The sequence below is a fragment of the Eumetopias jubatus genome, unplaced genomic scaffold (assembly GCF_037043125.1).
Source record: "Eumetopias jubatus isolate StellerSeaLion01/CBP00866 unplaced genomic scaffold, mEumJub1_p1.0 scaffold_15, whole genome shotgun sequence".
NCBI lineage: Eukaryota > Metazoa > Chordata > Mammalia > Carnivora > Otariidae > Eumetopias > Eumetopias jubatus.
This window is the reverse complement of record NW_028274821.1, coordinates 92027746-92048244: the sequence shown is the minus strand read 5'-3', so window position 1 is coordinate 92048244 and position 20499 is coordinate 92027746. Positions and strand designations below refer to the sequence as shown.

General features: G+C 57.4%; 1 protein-coding gene across 2 annotated transcripts in view; it reads left to right on the top strand.

The window, feature by feature from the left end:
• The window catches only part of VAV2 (vav guanine nucleotide exchange factor 2), a 170666-nt gene that overhangs the window by 82659 nt on the left and 67508 nt on the right, over positions 1 to 20499 (top strand). For both annotated transcript variants that reach the window (XM_088019240.1, XM_028093393.2), the window contains exon 3: positions 12278 to 12336. In XM_088019240.1, the coding sequence (XP_087875366.1) occupies positions 12278 to 12336 (59 nt within the window). The remainder of the gene's footprint in view (positions 1 to 12277; positions 12337 to 20499) is intronic.

Genomic DNA, 20499 nt, shown 5'->3' with positions numbered 1-20499 from the left:
CTTCCTTGGATGGTTGAGGATTGAGTGAGGTAGCAAGAGGGTAACTTCTGAGCCCAGTGCCAGGCTCATGATCAGGACTCAGGCTGTGGTCAGGACTCAAGCTCATGATTAGGACTCAGGCCCATAAATAGGACTCAGGCTCATCGTCAGGGCTCAGGCTGTGGTCGGGACTCAGGCTCATGATTAGGACTCAGGCTCACAGTCAGGACTCAGGCTCAGGATTAGGACTTGGGCTTACAGTCAAGACTCAGGCTGTGGTCAGGGCTTAGGCTCATAGTCAGGACTCAGGCTATGCTTAGGACTTAGGCTCACAGTTGGGGCTCAGGCTCACATTCAGGACTGAGGCTCATGATTAGCCCTCAGGCTCATGATCAGGACTCAGGCTTATAGTGAGGACTCAGGCTCACAGTCAGGGGCTTAGGCTCAAAGTCAGGACTCAGGCTCATGGTCAGGGTTAGGCCCATGGTCAGGGCTTAGGCTTGTGGTAGGGGATCAGTCTCACAGTCAAGACTCAGTCTCCAGGTCAGGATTCAGGCTCATGGTCAGGACTCAGGCTTACTTTAGCATTAGCTGATTCAAGGAGGTTCTGGTAGGTCTTGTGTTCTGAGCACTGCTCCTGGGCTGTGACTGTGGGATTGGCAGGTTGGCTAGTAAACACTTGTGAGTGCCCAGGCCATGTGGATCCCAGCCTTTGGGGGCTGTGGCTTGGCATCCCTTGGGATTATACACGGAGGACTGCCACATCCCAGGCTCGGGTGTCCCCAGTTCTGGTTCTAGGCACTCTCAGGACAGTGAGGGAAGACCAGAGTCCATTCCTTGTTTCTGGCAACTCTTTAAATCTAAGATGGGAGGCCTTTCCCTCCTCGGTGGGAATGCAGACGGTGCTTAGGAAGGGCCGAGTCCGACAGCCAGCTTCAGTTCTGGGGTTGCCTCTGTGGTTGTGTCATGGCGAGTGAGGTCCCCTGTCTGTCAGGGCCTCGGTTTCCTCTGGGAAGTGGGGATGGTGGTCCTGACCCCACACCATTGTGGCGGAGCTGAACCACGCGGACCCAGGTCGGATGTGATCAGTGTTAACGGGCAGATGTAGCGTGGGCTGATGGGATATGGGGACCCGCTCAAGGAGCAGGCTGTGTAGATGCTTGCTTTCTGACCCCCTCGGCTTGCTGTCTCCACTACAAGGAAGAAGGAAAGGAAACTTGTAGTCAGAGCCTTGCAGACAGGGCGAGGATTCCACGTGGGACCAGGGCTTCTTCCTGCTCTGCCTGTGATGTCTATAATGCGTTGGCATCTGAGACCTGGGCAGGGTGCCTGGGCCTCAGGGAGTCTTGTACCTTCGGGCAGTGATTCACACCACTGGGCAGCAGACGTGTGTCTTGGTTCACGGCCTCGCCAGGATCAGAGGGGAGACGTGTTGGGGCTTTTCTGTGTGAGATGACACACCTTCGCTCCACCTTTTACCTGTCTGGCGGTGGGGAGGAGGCCGGTCTTGCTTTCCTGCAGCTGCAGGGCGTGCTGGGGGGATGAGTGAGCATGCATTCATAGATGGTGAGTGGCCCATGGCCGGCCCGCCCAGCCAGCTCCCCAAAGCCACCATTGTAGTTGCATGGGCTTGCTGGCCCCACCTGATCCTGCCCGCCGCTGTCGGCCTCCGTCCAGAGCCACCCTTTCTGGGGCAGGGCTGGGACAGAGCTGGGACAGAGCTGGGGCAGAGAGCTAGGGCCCCACAGCCGGATGCACGAGCCAAATCTGTCACAGGTCTCTCCTGGTCTGCCACGAACCCCTGGGCCTCAGTTACTCCTCCATAAAACGGGAGGAACAGCAGAAGTGTCTCGTGGGGGTTTTGAGGGAATGAAATGAAATGAACCCGGGAGAGGCCTAGATACACAGCCGTTGTTGTTAATGAAGATCTGCCAGCGAGAGCAAGAGCTTTGAGCGCCAGGTGGCACCTCTGTCTCTGGACGGATTCTGCCGGGAAGTTCCTGGGCGGCCCTTGCAGACCACGGACAACTCCCTAGCTGGGTTTAGCTTTCCCACCTATCAAGTGAAGAATTTGGACCAGGTGGTCCCTAAATTTTTTCCACTAAGGATTTTAAGTTTCCCTGATTGATTCTTGCAAACCTTCATGGTCAGGAACAGCTGAAGTTCATACCCTCTCCCTGCCCAGTGACCACGGAGCATTTGACCTGATGTTACAGATCGGGGACAGTGGATAGTGCCCAGAGGGACTCTTGAGACTGCCAGGTCTAGGTGTTTCTCGGGGTGGACTCAGGTCTCTCCTTGCATGCCAGATCTTTCTGACAGGCAGAGCCGGCTCTGAGCACTGCAGAGAAAGTTTCAGAGGCTGCCTGTGGCTTTAGTGGGAAGGAGCACTGTGATTGATTAGTGACGCCTGCCGTGAGCACAGCAAGGAGCTGTGGCAACACGTGTGCCATGCATTTGCCATCTCCTATGTATTGTTTCCCTTAGTCCACAGTTAAGGAAACTGAGACCTAGGGAAAAGTGGCTCAAATAGTCAGTGGTGGGCTTGGGACTTGAACCCCTATCCCTGCCATTTTGCCTTGTTTTGCGGCTCTCTGTGGTTTAGTCATGATTGCACCTTAACTAAAGTGACTCCTGTAACATGCCCGGCACAAGGAGGCGCTTAATATGTGAGTCCAGTTCGGATCGATCACCCATCCATCCATCCATTCCTTCATCCGTATATATTACTGCCTTTAGCACCTGCGGAGTCCAAGGCATGAAGATTCGGGCTGCTGGTCCCCGAGGCTCAGGATGGCCTGTCCCGCGTGCATGTGAGGTCTCGATCTGCCCCCACTGAGACTGAGGACATGCAGCTAGATTCGGGGTTCATTTTAAATCACCTGGAAACCTTCGTTCGAGCTCAGGAAGGGAAAAGGCCAGTGATGAAGAGTCTGCAGACTCTGCCTTTTAAGGCATTTTCTCTTCTCCTAAATCACTTTTGAGCTCCCACCCACTTTCCGGGACCACCAGACCCTCCTTCCGTGCGTCCCCCTCCAGAGTTGCCACCCGTCACTGGCTCTAATGAGTGGGGGTTTTCATCTGTCCGCTTAGCCATCCTGGGGCCCCCGTCTCCTGCACGCTTTCAGCTGCCTTGTGGAAGAGTCCCATCAGCTGGGCCCGCCAGGCCCCCACCGCCGCCCAGAACACAGCGGCTGACAAGTGGCCGTGTTTCCCACTTGCTTCTCATTCCCCGGCTCCTCCCGGGGGCAGGGCTCGAACACGGGGCTGTGATTGCACACCCCGCCTGATGAATGACACCTCAGTGGCTGCTCCTCATTCTGAAGGCACCAGTGTGGAGGCTTTTCTGACTTTGCTCTCGATGTGAAAAAAGGAAAAAACAGAAGGGCAATGCAGAGCTGAGCTGGGGAAAGCAATTTATGATGATTTGCTTCTAAATATGCAGCCGTGATCTCCCAGGCAGATAGGGGAGTTTCCCGGGCAACGTGTTTAAATGAGGTTCATAATCTTGCCATTTGGCTCTGTGGAGCTGCGTGCACGCATGCGCGCGTGTGTTTGTGTGTGTTTTCCAGATGTGTGGTAGTGGCTGATAAGGAAGGTGTGCGGGCTTGAGCCCAGTGTGTGTGATTCCTGCTTATTGACTCCTAATGACAGCGAGGGAGTTGGGGCCGGGAAGCCCTCCTGATCCGCACAGAGCCAGCGGGGTCTGACGGGACCCGGGCGTTTGCCTGGGATTGCTCACCTCATCGCCAGCACAAAGCAGCCCCGGGTCCCTCTTAAAGGCCGACTTGTCTCCGTCTTCGTTGTTCTTCTGGATCATTCCTGCCCGTGCTTCCTCATCGAGGATCTAGGGGAAGCTAGCTGGCCTTCCTGGGGGCAGTGCCAGCTAAATGCTAGGACAGACACGGTCACTTTCCTGCAGTTCCGGAGCGAGCCGTTCCTGTTGCCTTAACGTGGCAGTGATGTGTGTGTCCTTTTTCTTTGCAGAGACATTTTGTCAGCTCTTCAAACCCGACTTTTTTATGGTACCCATTAGCATAGGAGCCTTCGTTCCGAGGAATATTGATTTTTCACTTGTGAAGAAATACTGTTTCCACATAATGAACTCCTATCCTGGAGGACTTCTGTCTTTTATGTTCAGGGTAATAAAGACTTTAAGGCAAAAAACACACAAAAAACCTTGGTTCATGTTTTGAGTTCCGGTGGAGAGGTGAGGTGCGTTGGTGGCTCACCCAGGAGACGGCGAACCTTCAGGGAAGTGCCAGGTGGGCAGAGGACGCATCTGTGTGTATATGCGCGTGTGCACGTTTGTGTGCGTGCGTGTGTGTCCGTGTCCACGTTTGTATGCGGCCTCTGCCCCAGGAAGACCTTCAGGGGCCCCGGCTGATGGCGACTTCACCACCTTTAGCATGGGTATTCCGAGGCTGCCCAGGACCGGGAAGTTTCACGAGCCAGGCCTGCAAGTGGCCCACTTGCTGTCTGCTCCATCCGCTGGCTGGACCTCAGACACTGCCAGAGAGGCTGGAAAATGTGGCCCAGCCAGGCCCTGAAGAAGGGGTACGCGGTCTTGCGCCCAGCTGCGGGCTCCTGGGGGTGGGGTGCCAGGTAGAAACACAGGTTTGGGTCATGCAGATCTGGGTTTAGTTCCTCATTCAGCCACTTGTTGCTGGGTGACCTGGGACAAGGTCCTCATTCTAATCTGGTCCCCAGGGTTTGCATCTAATAATGGGGAGTTGCGGGGAGGGAATAACACAATATATACAGGAGTAATGTTTGTGTTGTGTTTATCTTAGTGCATAACATACTAAGTGCTCAAGAAATGGTAGCTCATGTTCTGACAATTAAGAGGTGGGGATTGGGAGGCAGGTTCTTTCTCTCACTCTCTTTTTTAAAGATTTATTTGGGAGAGAGAGAAGAAGGGCAGAGGGAGACAAAAGGAGAGAAAGACTCTCAAGCAGACTCTGTGCTCAGCACGGAGCCCGGCGTGATGCTCGATCTCATGACCCTGAGATCCTTACTTGAGCTAAAATCAAGCTGGGTGCTTAACCAACTGAGCGACCCAGGCGCCCTGGGAAGCAGGTTCTCTTTGGAGCCTTTGCTGCTGATTCTGCCTGTCCATCTACCATCTGTCCGCTCATCCATCCACCTACCCACTTATTCTCAAACCATCCATCCGTGTACCCATTCATCCATCCGCACACTGATCCATTCACCCCCCCACCCATCCATTCGTCCTCCCATCCATCCGTTCGTCTACACACTCATCTGTTCACCCATCCACCCATCTATTCACCCATCCATCTCTCCACACACCCACCCACCTACCCATCTACCTGTCCGTTCAGTGACACACCCATCCATGCATGCGTGCACCCGCCCATTTACCCACCTACCCGTCTACCCGTCCGTTCGGTGACACACCCATCCATGCATGCGTGCACCCGCCCATTTACCCACCTACCCGTCTACCCGTCCGTTCAGTGACACACCCACCCATGCATGCGTGCACCCGCCCATTTACCCACCTACCCGTCTACCCGTCCGTTCAGTGACACACCCATCCATGCATGCGTGCACCCGCCCATTTACCCATCTACCCATCTACCCGTCCGTTCAGTGACACACCCATCCATGCATGCGTGCACCCGCCCATTTACCCACCTACCCGTCTACCCGTCCGTTCAGTGACACACCCATCCATGCATGCGTGCACCCGCCCATTTACCCACCTACCCGTCTACCCGTCCGTTCAGTGACACACCCATCCATGCATGCGTGCACCCGCCCATTTACCCACCTACCCATCTACCCGTCCGTTCAGTGACACACCCATCCATGCATGCGTGCACCCGCCCATTTACCCACCTACCCGTCTACCCATCCGTTCAGTGACACACCCATCCATGCATGCGTGCACCCGCCCATTTACCCACCTACCCGTCTACCCGTCCGTTCCGTGACACACCCATCCATGCATGCGTGCACCCGCCCATTTACCCACCTACCCGTCTACCCGTCCGTTCAGTGACACACCCATCCATGCATGCGTGCACCCGCCCATTTACCCACCTGCCCATATACCCGTCCGTTCAGTGACACACCCATCCATGCATGCGTGCACCCGCCCATTTACCCACCTGCCCATATACACAGACATTCTTTGAGTATTCTTGCAGTCCCTCTGGCTTCTGCCCATCCTGTAAACTCAGTGGGCTGCAGTTTTCACCTGTAAAATGTGAAGTGGCAATCCAGAGCCTGGTTTCGAAGGTCAGATGTGATTTAAGCCCCAGAAGAGCTTGGAAAGCTGCATGTGGCACATGACAAGTGTCAGGTGTCCAGGAGGCCTGGGGAGAGCTGGGTTGGCAATGGGCATCCTCAGCAGAGGGCACAGCCAGCCACATTATGTTCCTGTGCACCCCTGGAACCATGGCCTCTGCTTACCCTGGCGGGGAAGGGGAGACTGTGGAGGTTGAAAGACACTTGGTTGTGGACTCTTACCTCTCCAAAGGTTCAGTGGGGTGGGTAACAGGAGCGTCCCTCCCAGCCCCCACTGACCAGCTGTGTGAGCCTGAGCACATTCCCTGGGATTCGGCCTCGGTTTCTTGTCTGTAAAATGGGTATGCCATCAGTCCAGGCCAGTGTCCGTCATGGGAAGGACCCTCCTGGAGCTCAGAAGTCTCAAGAAATGCCTTGAGGTCTGTACCCCAGGGCAGGCTTGCAGCAGCCCTGCTGGGTAGGACACGCTGACCGATTGTTCCCTTCAGCACGAGAGTGCCACCTTGGGAATTGTCCCCGGTGGGACTTCAATGTGAACGTGGCAGTGGTTGCTCTGTCCCGCTCCCAAGTCTCCTGGTCTCTGTGCGGAGTGAACTTGGGGCCTCGGGTGGCCCAGATCTTCCTGAGAAGCAGGGTCCCTACTTGAGCAATCCATGAGGAGTGTGGAAAAGCCTCTGGTTTCTCGGCAGGAGTTACAGCTGATGGGCCTGCTCTGAAGACGTTGGGAATGCATCATTGAGCAAACCCAGCTCAGCTCGACCCTCAGGGAGCTCACAGACCAGTGTGGTGTCGGAACACCTCTCTGGGGCTGCAGGGAGAGCTTGGAGTCTTATGAGACTTCCTCTGTCATTCAGTCACTCACTTTTCCCATCTGTCCTTCCTTCCTCCTTCCACCCATCTATTTGTCCTTCTGCAATCCATCTGTCTATCCATGCCTCCTCTCTCCGTCCATCCGTCCATCCGTCCATCCATCCATCCATACATCCTCCTTCCCATCCACCCATCCATCCATATACTCTCCGTCCTCCCATCCATCCATGCATCTGTCCATCCTCACTTCTTCCCATCCATCTGTCCATCCCTCCCTCCACTATCTATTCTCCTTTCCTTCCATCCATTCATCCATCCTTCCACATGCCCATGCATCCATCCATCTATCCATCTAGCCACATCAGCATTTGCCAGGTGACATCTGTGTGCCAGGTACTTTGAATATAAAGTTCAAAGGTGCAACTTCATGTGCTGATACATTTCAAGGAGGTCCTGTGTTCTGTGTCACGAGACAGTTTCATAAGAGTGAGGGTCCTGAGTGGTGTCCTGTTGGCTGCAGCTTGAAATGGGGGGCCTGCCGCTGTGTGCTCTGGGTGAGAGTAGGAGAGGGGTGACTTATGACCTGTTTGTGATGGCCGTGGTGTGGTGAGAGTAAATCTATCCTGTGTTTCCACCGCAGGGCCCAGAGTTTGAGCCTTTTGTTTTCAATAACATGTTTTATTGACAGGAGAATTCAGGGAGGTTCTGCACCTGGGGATGGACACCAGTAGACTTTTTTATTTTTTAATAACATTTGCTCCTACTGTATATTGTAGGAAACTGTAATACACAGCCAAGGGAGAGCAGGAGGCAGACTGCACAAAGACACTCAGTCACTGCCTACATTTTGTGCATTTCTGCCCGGCCCTTTTAAGCAGTATATAATTTTAAAGATCTTTTAAAAAATTTATTTGAGAGAGAGAGTGAGCAAGCGAGAGAGAACACAAGCCAGCGGGGCGGAGCAGAGGGAGAAACAGACTCTCCATCAAGCAGGGGGCCCGATGTGAGACTCGATCCCAGGACCTCGGATCATGACCTGAGCTGAAGGCAGACTCTCCACTGACTGAGCCACCCGGGCACCCCAAGCAGTATATAATTTTAGAAACTAGACTTCATTGATCGTACATGTGTCACAACCTGTTTCTTTCACTTAAGGAATTCATGAATATATTTTATGTCAACAAATCTTCTACAACATCAGTTTACCCGGCGGCTCAGGATCCCCTCATGTGGGCGTGCCTGCCTTTATGTCTCCTACCCTGTGTCAGGCAGTCAGGCTGCTGCTGGCTTGTTTGCCATTGGTCAGTTGCTGCAGGAACACCTCTGGAACTGAAGTGTTGCGCACCCCGGAGCGGAAACCCAGTCTTCTCAATGCCCCCAGAGAGAGCAGTAAGGGCTTGCTTCTTCTGGCCGGGAGAGCAGGATGGTTCCCACCACTCTTCTTGGAAGGATTTGCTGGTGGCCCCTCGGGGACATGTCCTGCGGGCTGCCTGCCGAGCTCCATGCCTGGGCAAGATGATAAGCTGAAGCTTCAAGGTTGGCATGGGGTGCCGCCCTGGTTCAGGGACCCTCAGGGTCTAGCAGGACAAGCTTCGTGAGGGGAGGCTGTGGGCCCCCAGTGACAGAGGTCCTGGGAGCCCCGTTCTGGAACTCTAGGCTCGGTGAGGACTGCACTGGATACTGCTCTGCCCGGGGTCCCCCTTTAGCTTCCTGGGGTCCAGATTACATGTCCTTTCCCCAGAAGTCCATGCTGCCCACTTGGCCTGCGTCTGTTCCACACACATCCCCCTTCAGTGGCTCCATGCTTCGCACGCAGGCTGGCCCGAGGTGAACAGGTGGGGCGCCCTCCTTGCCCTTCTGCACACCTTGACCGAGTCCGTGCTATTGTGCGTCTGACCCAAGCTCCATATCTGGGCCACGTGGGGCCTTACAAATAAACAGATTCCTGTGCCTCACTCTCTTCCACTCCGGAGCCATCCAGGGGGTGGGCTTGGGGGGCTGCATTCTGAAACTCCGCCAGCGAGCACGAGGAAGCTGAGTGCCTGCTGGGTGTTCAGGAGTCTGTCCGCCGTGAATGCAGACCCAGTGGAGAGCATGGGGTCAGAGCAGGCCGTGGCTGGGTGGGGACGGAGCCAAGACGCCCACCCAGGGTGCACACTCCACACCTCTACCTGCTGTCCTCTGGGCTGTCCCCTCCGCTCCTTGCACCTTCACTGGGGGTGCATGTGGCTCCCCGCTGTGGGACTGGCCCTCTGGGGACACAGCTTTCTGCTGTAACCCCTTGCCCTTTCCCATGTCGTTGGCCCCGGCGACATGGTCGGTGGGTTGCTGAGCCAGTTGTGTGTGGGGAGGAGGGGAAGATGGTATGTGTGTGTTCATTCCATTTGTTAACTGGGATGCAGGCAAGAAGTGCAGATAGAAGTTGGGAAAATGTCATCGTTTAACATTTATGTTTTCAGAAGAGCTGGAGGGGCTGTGGGCTGGGAGGTGTTTGATCATGGCCTGACCTCTCCATCCTGGGACGGGGCCGCCTGGCCAGGCGTGACATGGGAGCCACGCAGGGGCCTCGCTTCCCCTACAGGGATCTGCACCCTGCACCCTGTCTTCCCACATGGGGCTGCAGCCACCCCACGTCTGACCCCATGACGGGGGGCCCCACACCTGCTCCCAGCAGCCTCCACCCTCCGTCACCGCAGCGGGGTTCCCTGCGGTGGGCCCCGCCGGAGCACTCCCCTTCCCGCACACACGCCGGCCAGGGAGCACGGCCCAGGCAGACCCAGGGATGGGGCCCCTCCGACAGGACCACATGGAACCCCATGTAAGGGGCTACCTCTCGCTTGCCGGGTCCCTCACCACCACGGATGACAGACTCCAGCCTGGAGCAGAGTGTGAGCGGGGGGCCAAGGCTGCCGGGCACATGGTGGCCGGAGAAGCCACCATGTCTGCCGGGACCGCAGCTCGTGGACATGCCGGGACCCATGCCCTGGCTTCGGCGTGCTCCCCTGCGGCAGCTCCCCTCTGCCTGGGGTTCCACCTGTATGTAGGGAGCATGGCGTTTGCACTGACTGCAGGGAACAGGCTTCGTCCCCGCGCCCACGCTAACCAGATGGCCGGTGCCGTGGGTGGGCTCCGCGGGCAGGAGTCTGGCCTGTGTCTGGCCGGCCGGGGAGGAGTCGGGCAGGTGATGAATGTTGTTGGCCGCGGGGCCGCAGGAGGGCATGGCGTGTGTGCCCAAAGCTTCCGAGCTCTGGCGTTGCTTGCTTCTATCACATGCGGCACTGGTGCTTTAATGGCCAATGCTTGGAGCTCTCAACAGCCAAGAATAACAGCCAAAGCCAAGTTGCTCACTGCTTGTGAAAGGCCCCGTGTAGCACACGAGCTCGGGGCCTCGGTGGGGCCGGTTGTGCCGTGAGCCGGTGGAGTCCTGTCTGGGGCAGTGCAGAAGGACCCCGCCGTTCCGCGGATTCCTGACGGTCAGGCCCCGGCTGCTAAAGTGTGACTAGGTACCAGAGGGCCGCTCACAGCACTCGGCGTATTGGCCAAGGCAGCCCTGTCGCCGGCTGAGAAAGGGGCCTTCTGGTATGGCTTGGGTTTTCTCTTCCTCTAAAAAAAAAATTGTGGCTGGAAGGAGTGCAGCCTAAAAGGAAGTCTGTGGAATGTGTCTCAGCTGGGGCCTTTAGGACCTTGCCTCAGTTTCCCAGTCTCCTGAATGCTCGGCAGACCCGGCCTTGTAGGATGTGAGGATTCACGAGGATGGTGCACATCAAAGGCCCAGTGGGCTCGGTTCTTGGGGCAAACCACAGCCAGCAGAGGGTGTCTGTGAATTTAGCAGGTGGTCCTCATGGGCCATGTTCATGGTCTCTGTCCCCAGACACACATAGGCTACACACATGCACACACAGGCTACACACACGTGCACACATGCACACGACCACACACACAACATGCAACGCACACACTTCATCTTGTGTGCACGTATGCACGTACATGCACACACATTATACACATGTGAGCACACATAGACTACATGTGCATATTACACACATGCACACAGATCACACTCACAACATGCAGTGCACACCCTTCATCTCATGCATTCTTATTTATGTACGTGCGTGCACGCACAAGCACACATGCACACACAGTTTACACCCGCAGCGTGCAGTGCACACACTATCTTGCACACACACATGCAGTTGCACACACGCACAGATGGATTCATGCGCCCTGACTCAAAGAGGTCTCGAAGTAGAGGCTTGCACCTGCTTCCTCAGTGTGTGATGTCTGGCACGGCAGGGGTCCAACAAATCCTGTAATGAATCGTGAGCAGCTTCATGTACGTTATACTCTGCGGCAACTGCCTCCCTTTCCCTGCCTCAGTTTACCGGTAATCACCTGTGGAATCTCCTGCCTGCTGCCTGTTGTAAGGGCCTGTGGAGTCCCTGCATTGGGGCCTTTGAGGCTGGAGACAGGTGGGCCCTGGGTCACAGGACAAGACGGGGTAGGGTCGGGGCAGCCTAAGAAGGAGTGGTCACAGCTCATGGCTGAGCACGTCAGAACTTTCGTCCGGACAGGTCAGTCGGTGTGGGGAGATACTGCTCGGACGGATCCCCTCATGCAGCCTGAACCTGGAGCTCTTCGTTTTCCTTCCCCTGACCCTTTGAGGGAGCTGGGTGCCGATGTCAGTGGCCATGCGGGGAGAGGAGGGGCTGACGCAAGGAGCACTGTGCTTGGATGTATGTGTCAACACTGCTGGGGAACATGGGGCAAATCACTTGAGTTTTCTGGCCTTCTGCATGCCCCGCTCTGAACCGGGTCAGCACCTGCCGTGAACATGTTATTAACCGTATGGTAGCTTCCAGAACAGCGGCATGGGGTAAGCACTTTGTAAGCGTGTCTCCCGCTGCGGCTCTCTGCAGCCCCGATAGGGCCGACCCTAGTGTGGGTGAGAACGAGCCCCAGCGCGTGGTTAATGTGGCTGGTGCGGGGGAGCCCAGCAGCCCTCAGCAGATGTTGGTGCACGGAAATGACACATTTTGCATGGTACACACAAAATAGGTACCTAGCTCCCCCAAATGTTAACGCTGTGTGTGTGTTTACGAGGTGAAATGTGCTGAGTGAACAGCTGTGTGCACACAACCCTTCATTACAGTTTTGTGATGACTTTCTGGTTTCTTGTGGAATTACAGAAGCATCTTTCTGGTCTCCCCAGGTCATCTCTGCCGTGTCCAGACTCTCCCTGCACCACGTGGCTCAGAACAAAGGGATCAGGTGAGCTCGCCGGCGCGGCCAAGCGACGCCCCCTCATCCTCCCTGCCACCTGCGGGCCACCCGCGGGCCTGGCCTCAGTGATGAGAGTCTGCAGCAGATATCCCCTGCCTGTGTCTTTTTCATGAATTTTCAATGTGCTGTCGTGTTGCCTGTTGACCGCGGCGGGAAGGGGCAGGGAGGAGGGGGTCAGCCTTCGGTTCCCACCAGGGAGATGGTGGACGTGTGTTCAACTGACGGCTGCAAAATCTCTTTCAATTTCGATACTAAGATCAGCAAATTAATCTTTTCACAGATCATTGCCTACCTAAGCGCCCTGCGCACCCCCCGCCCCACGCATCACAACCGGGGAGGCTGCGCCATGAGGGCTGAGCGGTGGGCCTGGCCCGTCTGGGGGCCCCGGGTCCCTCTGCAGGACTTCCCATTCCCAGGTTTAATGCCCCTTGGCTTTCAAAGCTCAGCCTCAGAGGATCCTGCGACCCCTGTGGTCTGGCCTCTGGTCTCTGATACCGGGCCAGGCACGCAGGCAACGGGGACATGGGACGGCAGCCCCAGTGAGAACAGGTCGTTGCCCCTTCTGACCCACAGGTGAGGGGTCAGGGAGACGTCTAAATGGGGACCAGGTTCCAGATCAGGTGGGCCCAGTGGAGTACCTGCCCTTCTTCAATGTCCCTGGAGGACGTGGGCCAGCAGGGTACGGATGGGGGGTTTGGGAGGACAGAAACGGCCCCGCCCTAGGGCGGAGTGGGTGGGGTCATGCCCACGTGCCAGCGACACCGTGAGGTGGCGTACTGTGGCAAGGGGCCACCCCCTGGTGTTGTCAGTGGGGGACACTGAGTGCCTGGAGTCTGGGGTCCCAGGACCATGGGGCCGGGCGGATCCAGACCAGCACAGCTGCCCCGTGGTGGGGCCGTTTGCCCAGGTTCAGAGAGTCACTAGGACAGATACGAGGACTGGGGACCTGCGGCCCCCCCGGCCCCCCCCAATCTGGGAAGTCTGTTGCATTCTGAGAGGACTTGGAGATTCCTTTGAATTGGGGACTTCTGGTTTCTGTTGTTTATGACATCAGAGACAGGATAGGCTGTTTAAAACTATCGTTAGATTGTATGCTGAACACACGCAGGAGGGTATGTAGAACACGTTAGGGTGTAAAGGATGACAAGACCAAGCTCCCGCACCCACCAGGCAGCTTAGCCCCGAGGACATCGCTAATACCTTGGGGCCCCCTCGCCTCCCGCACCCCGCCCTGGCCCCACCACGCTTTTGTGAGTTTGTAATAGGGACAGTTTAAAAATGTTAATTACGAATCAGTGTGTTATTTCTGGGTACAAAGACAGTGCGTAGTTTGGGTTTTGGCTTCCTCCAGAAACAACTGGCTGTGCATTCTCCCGCTAGCGTGTTGTGGTTGTGTACCTACCTCTCAGCCCATTCAGTGTGGTCTTGTCTATCCACGCGTCCGTGTCCACACATGGGCAGGGGTGAAGTTCGCGCAACAGAAGGTAGTCGTGTGATCTGCTCTTTCCCCGGAGGCTAGAGCGTCTGTATCCATTTCTCCCCGAAGCAGAGTCTGGCCCAGGGGAGCCCGGTTACGTTCTCATTCTTGGGGCCGGTGACCCCCCTGGTGTTGCCCTGGACAGGGTGGTCCTGCTATGGTTCCAGGCTCCACAGCCCGAGGCTGACGTAACCTTTCAGTGCGGGGGGCGGGGGGCGGGGAGGAAATGAGGGGAAGGAGGGAGATGTCTGCAGGTGTCTGCAGCCTCAGGCAGGGCAGGGCCTCCCCTCTGCAGAGAGAGCCCCCGCCTCCCACCTTCATGGCCTCCTCACCCTCAGGGCTGGTTGTCATCCCTGCCTCTCTTCCCCCTGTGCTTTCCCTTCCTAGCCTGAGCCCCGATCCAGAGCTCTTCTGGGGTCCTTTCCCTCTGCAGCCCCCAGGGACAGGAGCTTCCCCACTGTGAGCTCAGGGGAGGGCAACATGGCGGGGCTGCCCCTCGTCCCCCATACAGGCTGCGATTTCCCCAGGGGTCTGGGAGTTCTGGCAACCACCGGCCCTTTACGACACTAGGTAGCTCTTCGTTTAAGAGCGTTTCCTAGCGTTCTTCATTACCAGAGGTTTCCGTGTGGCCAAACCCTTTCCTTTTCTGAAAACCCACCACCCAAGCCTGCAGCCCTGAAGAGAGTCTTCCTGGTTTCTTTCCTGGCTGGATGGGAGCCCAGCAAGCTCCTTTAGAAAAATGATCATTTTTACAGCCTTTGCACTTTGCCTAATGAGCTGATTTTCCATAAAAAGCCCTAATTATACTTCTCAGAGGCTGATGAGTGGGAGACTTAATCCGAGGGCCCCACCCTGGTGCCAGCTGGAGGGTCAGAAGTGAGAGGTTGGGTCGGGGAGAAAGGGGTCCCTGGCAAGTCATCCAGCTCCGCGGGTGGAGGTGCAGGTCCTTTTCACACCAGAGCTGGCCCTCCAGAGTGAGGGACGTCCCGTTCACAGCTCTGAACGGCGGCGGCAGGGGAGAGGGCAAAGGGACAAATTCTCCTGGGGATTGAGGCCAGAAGGTGAGGCCAACGAGCCCTCAGCCCACGAAGGTGTTCTCTTTCAGGCACCTGTTCACCCGGTGGCCTTAGGCAGGGATGCTCTTGGGCCCTCTGTCTCTTCTTCTGTAGGCCAGGAAGGTTCCCTTGCTGCACAACAAGGTCGCTGTGAGCCTGTAGGCTGTGCAGCACCCGGCACTCCATGGATGCCCACGGCGCCGGCCGGGGTGGTGGGCAGAGAGGGGGGCCCCCGAAGCCACAGCCCCTTCCTGACTCCTGGACCTTGTGTGACAGGGAAGAGTTTCCCTGCAGGTGTAACTAAGTTGTGTTATAGGTGTCATCGTAAGTAGAAGAGGGAGGCGGGAGGGTCAGAGCAGAGGTTGCGGTGATGTGGCCACAAGCTGAGGAATGCGGGCGTCTTAGAAGCCGGGAAAGGCAAAGAACAGATTCTCCCCCGGAGCCTCAAAAAGGACCCCACCTGCTGACACTTTGAGTTGAGCCCAATGCGAGGCCCAGTTCAGACTGCTGACTTCCAGATCCGTCGGACGGCAAGCCGTGTGGAGTGGGGTGGCTGCGGATGTGGATGCAGGTGGCTTCGCAAGGGTCCTGGCGCGGCGGGGGGGCTCCGGGTCCTCTCTGGGCCACTGCTCCCCGGTCCTGGGCCGCTGTCCTCTCTCTCTTTGTACTGAATTGAAGTAAAACTCACATGACATAAATCTAAGCCTCTTAACGTGTACGGTTCAGTAGCATTTAGCAGGTTCTCCATGCTGTGTGCCCACCACCTCTGTCTGGTTCCCGAACATTCTCACACCCGATAGGAAACCCCTTCCCTCATAAGCACCTGCGCTCCTCCCCTGTTCCTCCCCCTGGATCCGGCACTCAAGCTTTCTGGATGGGCCTGATGGAGATATTTCGTATGAACGGCATTGCACGCCATGCAGCCTCCTGTGACCTGCTCCCTTCCCTGGGCGTCGTGGTTTCAAGCGTCTTCCAGGCTGTGGCACAGGATAGAGACTGACCCCATGTGGGGTTTCCAGTTGTCAGCGGATGGACGTTGGGCTGCTTCCGCCCTTTGGTGATTGTGAATTGCGCTGCAGTGAACATTCGTGTTTGTTTAGATACCTGAGCTTCCATTCCTTTGGGTTGCCTTCTGACATTTTGATTATTTTCTGCCCAAAACCTACCCATGAATCCTTGGTGTCTGGACGCACCTGGGAGCCAGAGCCTGGGTCCCGTCCCCATGTCCACGGCACACGACGGTTGCTCGCCTCGCCTGGGTGGCTGTTTCCTGGAGGGCGGCTCAGAGAGGGGGGCTGCCAGGCCACCAGCAGGCGAGTGGCTACTGTGAGTGGCCGCGGGGTCTCCCCCAGCCTAGTGCCTCCTGCTTGTTGTTGTCACCCCAAAACTCTGCTGCTGTGTGCCTGGGGGGGTCCTCATGCTTGGTCTTTTCCTCCGGTCTGGGAGACCCCAGCCCCATTTCAGGGGGGTGGGGCTGCGGGCAGGCTGCAAGGTGGGTGGGTGGGGCAGGGGCAGGGGTGGGAGAGACGGGGTGCCCCCCAGCCCCCGGTGGATGGAACATCTTTTTTCAGTTTGAAGTGAATTCTCAGAATGTCAGATGTACCCGGATCCAAATCTGAGTCGAGGAAAGCATTCTGGAACTGAAGGAAAACGCTCCTCCTCTTGTTGTAGGCTGCAGAGGATTTGCTCTTGGGTCTTCCTGGGCGCCAGGGGTATGGGGAGTGAGCCTCCGCCCCAGATGCTCTTGTGGGTGACAGACAAGGGGCAAAGCCGCCTTGGCAGGAGGTGAGCCTTGCTGTCTGATGGGGTCTCCTGTCTTCGTCCTGAGGCGAGTGTCTCGTGGGAGGGTGGGGGATCTGGTGCTCTCGGCGTTTCTAGGGAGGAGAGGCGTGATTTCCCTCGATCCTCAAAGGGCCCTCCCCAAGTCATGGTCCTGTCCTGCCGTGAAGCCCCAGCCGCTCCTCGAGGTGTCCTGTGTTTGCGGACACCAGCCATGGCTCACAGTCCCCAGCTCTCTCCACAGACCCCCTCCCTGCCGATGTCCCTTTCCCATCTGGTGCCACCTGGTTAATTCTGGGGAATTGGACTGTGCATGAGAGGCTTGGACGGAAGGCGGCCGTTTGCATGTGCTTACTAGCTCATTCTGCCAGCAAGACGGGTTTAATCGTCCCGCCTGGCGACTTCGAGCGCCTGGCCACTTGTCATCGGTGGAGAGCCGGTGTTCCTCTTCCTTCCCTGATGATGATGGGGCCGGCATCGTTGGCCATAGGGGAGTAACTGGAAGACTTGAGATTCCTTCCAGGAGGGGCTCGGATCATTGTGAGCTGTTGGGAGGCATGGCTGTGTCTGGCCTCCCCCAGCATGTCCTGGCCACACAGGGTGGCTCTGTCCAGCTGGTGCCTACCCCACTTGCCTGGTCAGGTGACTGCTCAGGGGCGGATGGTGTCCGTGTTAAGTGCAGAGACCCAGCCTGGCTTAGTTGCCCCCTTGCTCCCACGGCCTCGACTGTTCACTCTCCCCACATCTGCTGGGGCCACTGCGTAGGTCTCCAGGCTTTGGCAGAATGAGCCGTGTCTGCTGGTGTGTGCACATGTGTGTGCCTGGCGTGTTCGCTGTGTCTCTTTCCTTGCACACCCGTTTCTGCCTCCTGGTATCTTGTACGTAGGCATGCCTGCAGCTGAATCTGAACACAGACCTCATGCCCGCTGGGGCAACAGGTGCCCAGAGTGTCCCAGATCCTCCCTGGGGGCTCTGTTGAAGGTTCTAGAAGGAATGGCACTCCTTGTGCTGCAGGTGGGGGTGGGAGGGAGGGTGTGTGGCCGTCCTGTCTGGGAAGTGTTGGAGGAGAGGGTGTGGGCAGCGGGGAGGGAGGGATCTTCTGGTTTAAAGATCCTGGAGCTGGTGTGGCTGCCAGGCTGGTGACAGCACTGTCACTGGGGGGCAGTGAGGGGGTGCTTGGCAGAGTGAAGGGGGCCTGTGTTGTGTGGGCCGGTGTGGGGAGCACACGTGGGTGTGGCTCTGCTTGGCCCATCCTGCCCGACCCTGGCCCGGCAGGTGTGCGGATGTCCAGGACACAGAACCTGCCTCAGAGAAGGAGGGGCCCCCGGGGCAGGGCCCACCCCAGAGAGGACAGGGTGGCAACAGTGTCCGTGAGTGTCTTCTCCATTCACCTGGCAACATGACTCGAGCTCTTCCAGCTTCTGAGCACGTCCCTCGTGGGAAGGAATGTCATGTGGTTCCATCCAGCCTCCCGCCCCCACTTGGTGACCATGACCCACTCCCAGGGAGGAGGGGTGGCCCTGGGGTGGAGGGGAGAACCAGATACTAACCTGGGGGCACCAAGGCCATGTCTTGTCCACTCCCGAGTGGCAGCCCTGAGGCTTTGAACCCTTCCGGCTGTCCAGGGTCTACACTGTCCTTCCCCGGGACACCCGAGTGTCCCCTGCCCGTGAGCCGCGGCTGCTGCCTGTGAATGGGGTCATTGTCAGGACTGTGTGGGAGACCTGGGCAGCATGCTTAGCCCAGGGCCTGGCAGGCGAGCGCCTGGCACACGATGGCCAGCTGACTTTCGGTGAGTCTGCCCCACGGACTACGGGAGGGACCCCCTTCCTCACGTCCTTCACCCACTGCTGAGCCGAACTCCTAAGAAACACTCTGCTGCGCTTCTCTCTGCCACCTCCACTGTGGGTACCAGGGCTGGAAAGACGCATATTTGTTGAAAAATGTATTAACTGGCCGTTTTGTGCTGGGGCAGTGGGGAGCTAATTTGTGCCGGAGACGGTCAGGAGGAGCAGGAGGGCTGCCCGGTGGGAGGGCCGAGAACAGCCAACTGGAGCTTCCACGGCTGGGCAGGATCTTTAATAAAGAGACTGAGTGCAGCTGATTGCCGGTCCCTGCTCCCGTCCCTGATCTCCTGGGTCAGGTGGGCCGCCTGCGCCTGCACCTGCCCACAGAGCGCACTGCCCTGGCCGCTCTCAAGGTCTTATTTCTCCCTCCCCTAACTCGCTCCCCTCCCCCACCCTCCAGGCCGTTCATGCAACCAGTCAGCTCTCCATCCATCCATCTGTCCCTCTACCTCCCCATCCATCCCCCCATCTGTCCGTCTGTCTATCCATCGATCTGTCGTCTCTACACTTATCCATCCTTCTACCCACCCATCTGTGCTTCCCTTCTTCCTTCCACCCATCCATCCATCCATCATCTTTCTTATATTTCCACCTATCCGTGTGTCTATCCTGGCACCTACCTACCACCCACCCGTCTATCTACATATCTGCTCATCTGTGCATCCACCCACTTATCCGTCCTTCCATCCATCCTTCCTCTGCCTGTGTCACACAGATGTGGGCCGGTCTCCGTGTGGTGCTGGGAGCTCACAGCCTCTGGCTCCATTAAGGTCCGGCATTGACAGTGGGAGGCCCCATGTGCTCCCCAGCGCAGCCCAGGCACTCAGCTGGGTATCGTGCTGGGGGTGGGGTGGACGAAGGAGTGACCCCGCTGACCTGGGTGATGGCAGGATGCTGGCTCGGTGTCCTGCTCCTGAGCCTTTGTGTGCTCTTTGGTAAAGCAGGGTCATGGTTGAAACTCCCTCCCCAGGCTGTTGTGGAGATTCAGGGAATCTCCACAAAGTTCTCAGCACAGGCCCTGACACACAGTAGGGGAGGGGCCGCCTCTCTGTGCCTCGGTTTCCTCTTCTGCAAATGGGGGTCTGCCAGCACCCACCTGGAGGGCTGAGTGGGCTGAAGCAGGTCGTGTGTGAGTGAGTTTCCCACTTCCCGATTGATGGAGGACGTGTGGGCTCTGCCTGTGGATGAGCTCCGTGGTGCCCAAGCCTCAGGGAGCCCAGGGTCACCGCTCTGCTTGAGGTGCTCATAGGAGATGTCAGGGGACAGCGTGCACCCAAGCGCAAGCATCTGCTCCAATTTGTGGCTCATGAGCGTCACACCAGCCCCCCCGGGCCTTCCTGGGGCTGCTCGGGTGCCCAAGTTTGGAATCATGATGGGGGGAGATGTCACCGGTGCCCACATTGGCCTGTCCTTGCTGACAGATGTCCCTGGTGCCCAGACAAGAGAATCGCTGCCCATTGAGAACCCCAGGAGTGTGAGCTGCCTCCCGGGCCGAGGACCTGTCTGCACCAGGCAGTGAGATGGAAAACAAGAGGAGGCTGGGGCCTGGCACATTCGCCGTGACCCTAGCAGACTCATGAAATCCCTGGGGCTGAATTTCAGACCCTTCGCTCGGCTCCCACAGCCCGGGCTCCACAGCCCAGCACCTTCATGCTGGAAGAGCCCTTCGTCCCTCCTTTGACGTGTGGGGCAACTGAGGCCCAGAGGGCTTCTCTTTCCCAAAGTCCTTTATCTAAGGAAGTCAGCTGTCATCTGTTCTTGTTCGTTCGTTCATTCATTCATTCATTCGTTCATTCATTCTGTCGGTGCCTGGTGATATCTGTCCCCAGGCCAGGTGCTGGAGGGCACCCAGAACCAGCCCCTGTCAGGTAGGGAGATGGACACAGGACCCCGGTCACAGGCGGGTGGACATGTTGCTGTGGGACACGGGGCAGGGTGGGGTGAGCGGGGAATATGACCTGAGCCCCAGCGGCACAAGGTGAAGGGCCAGCCG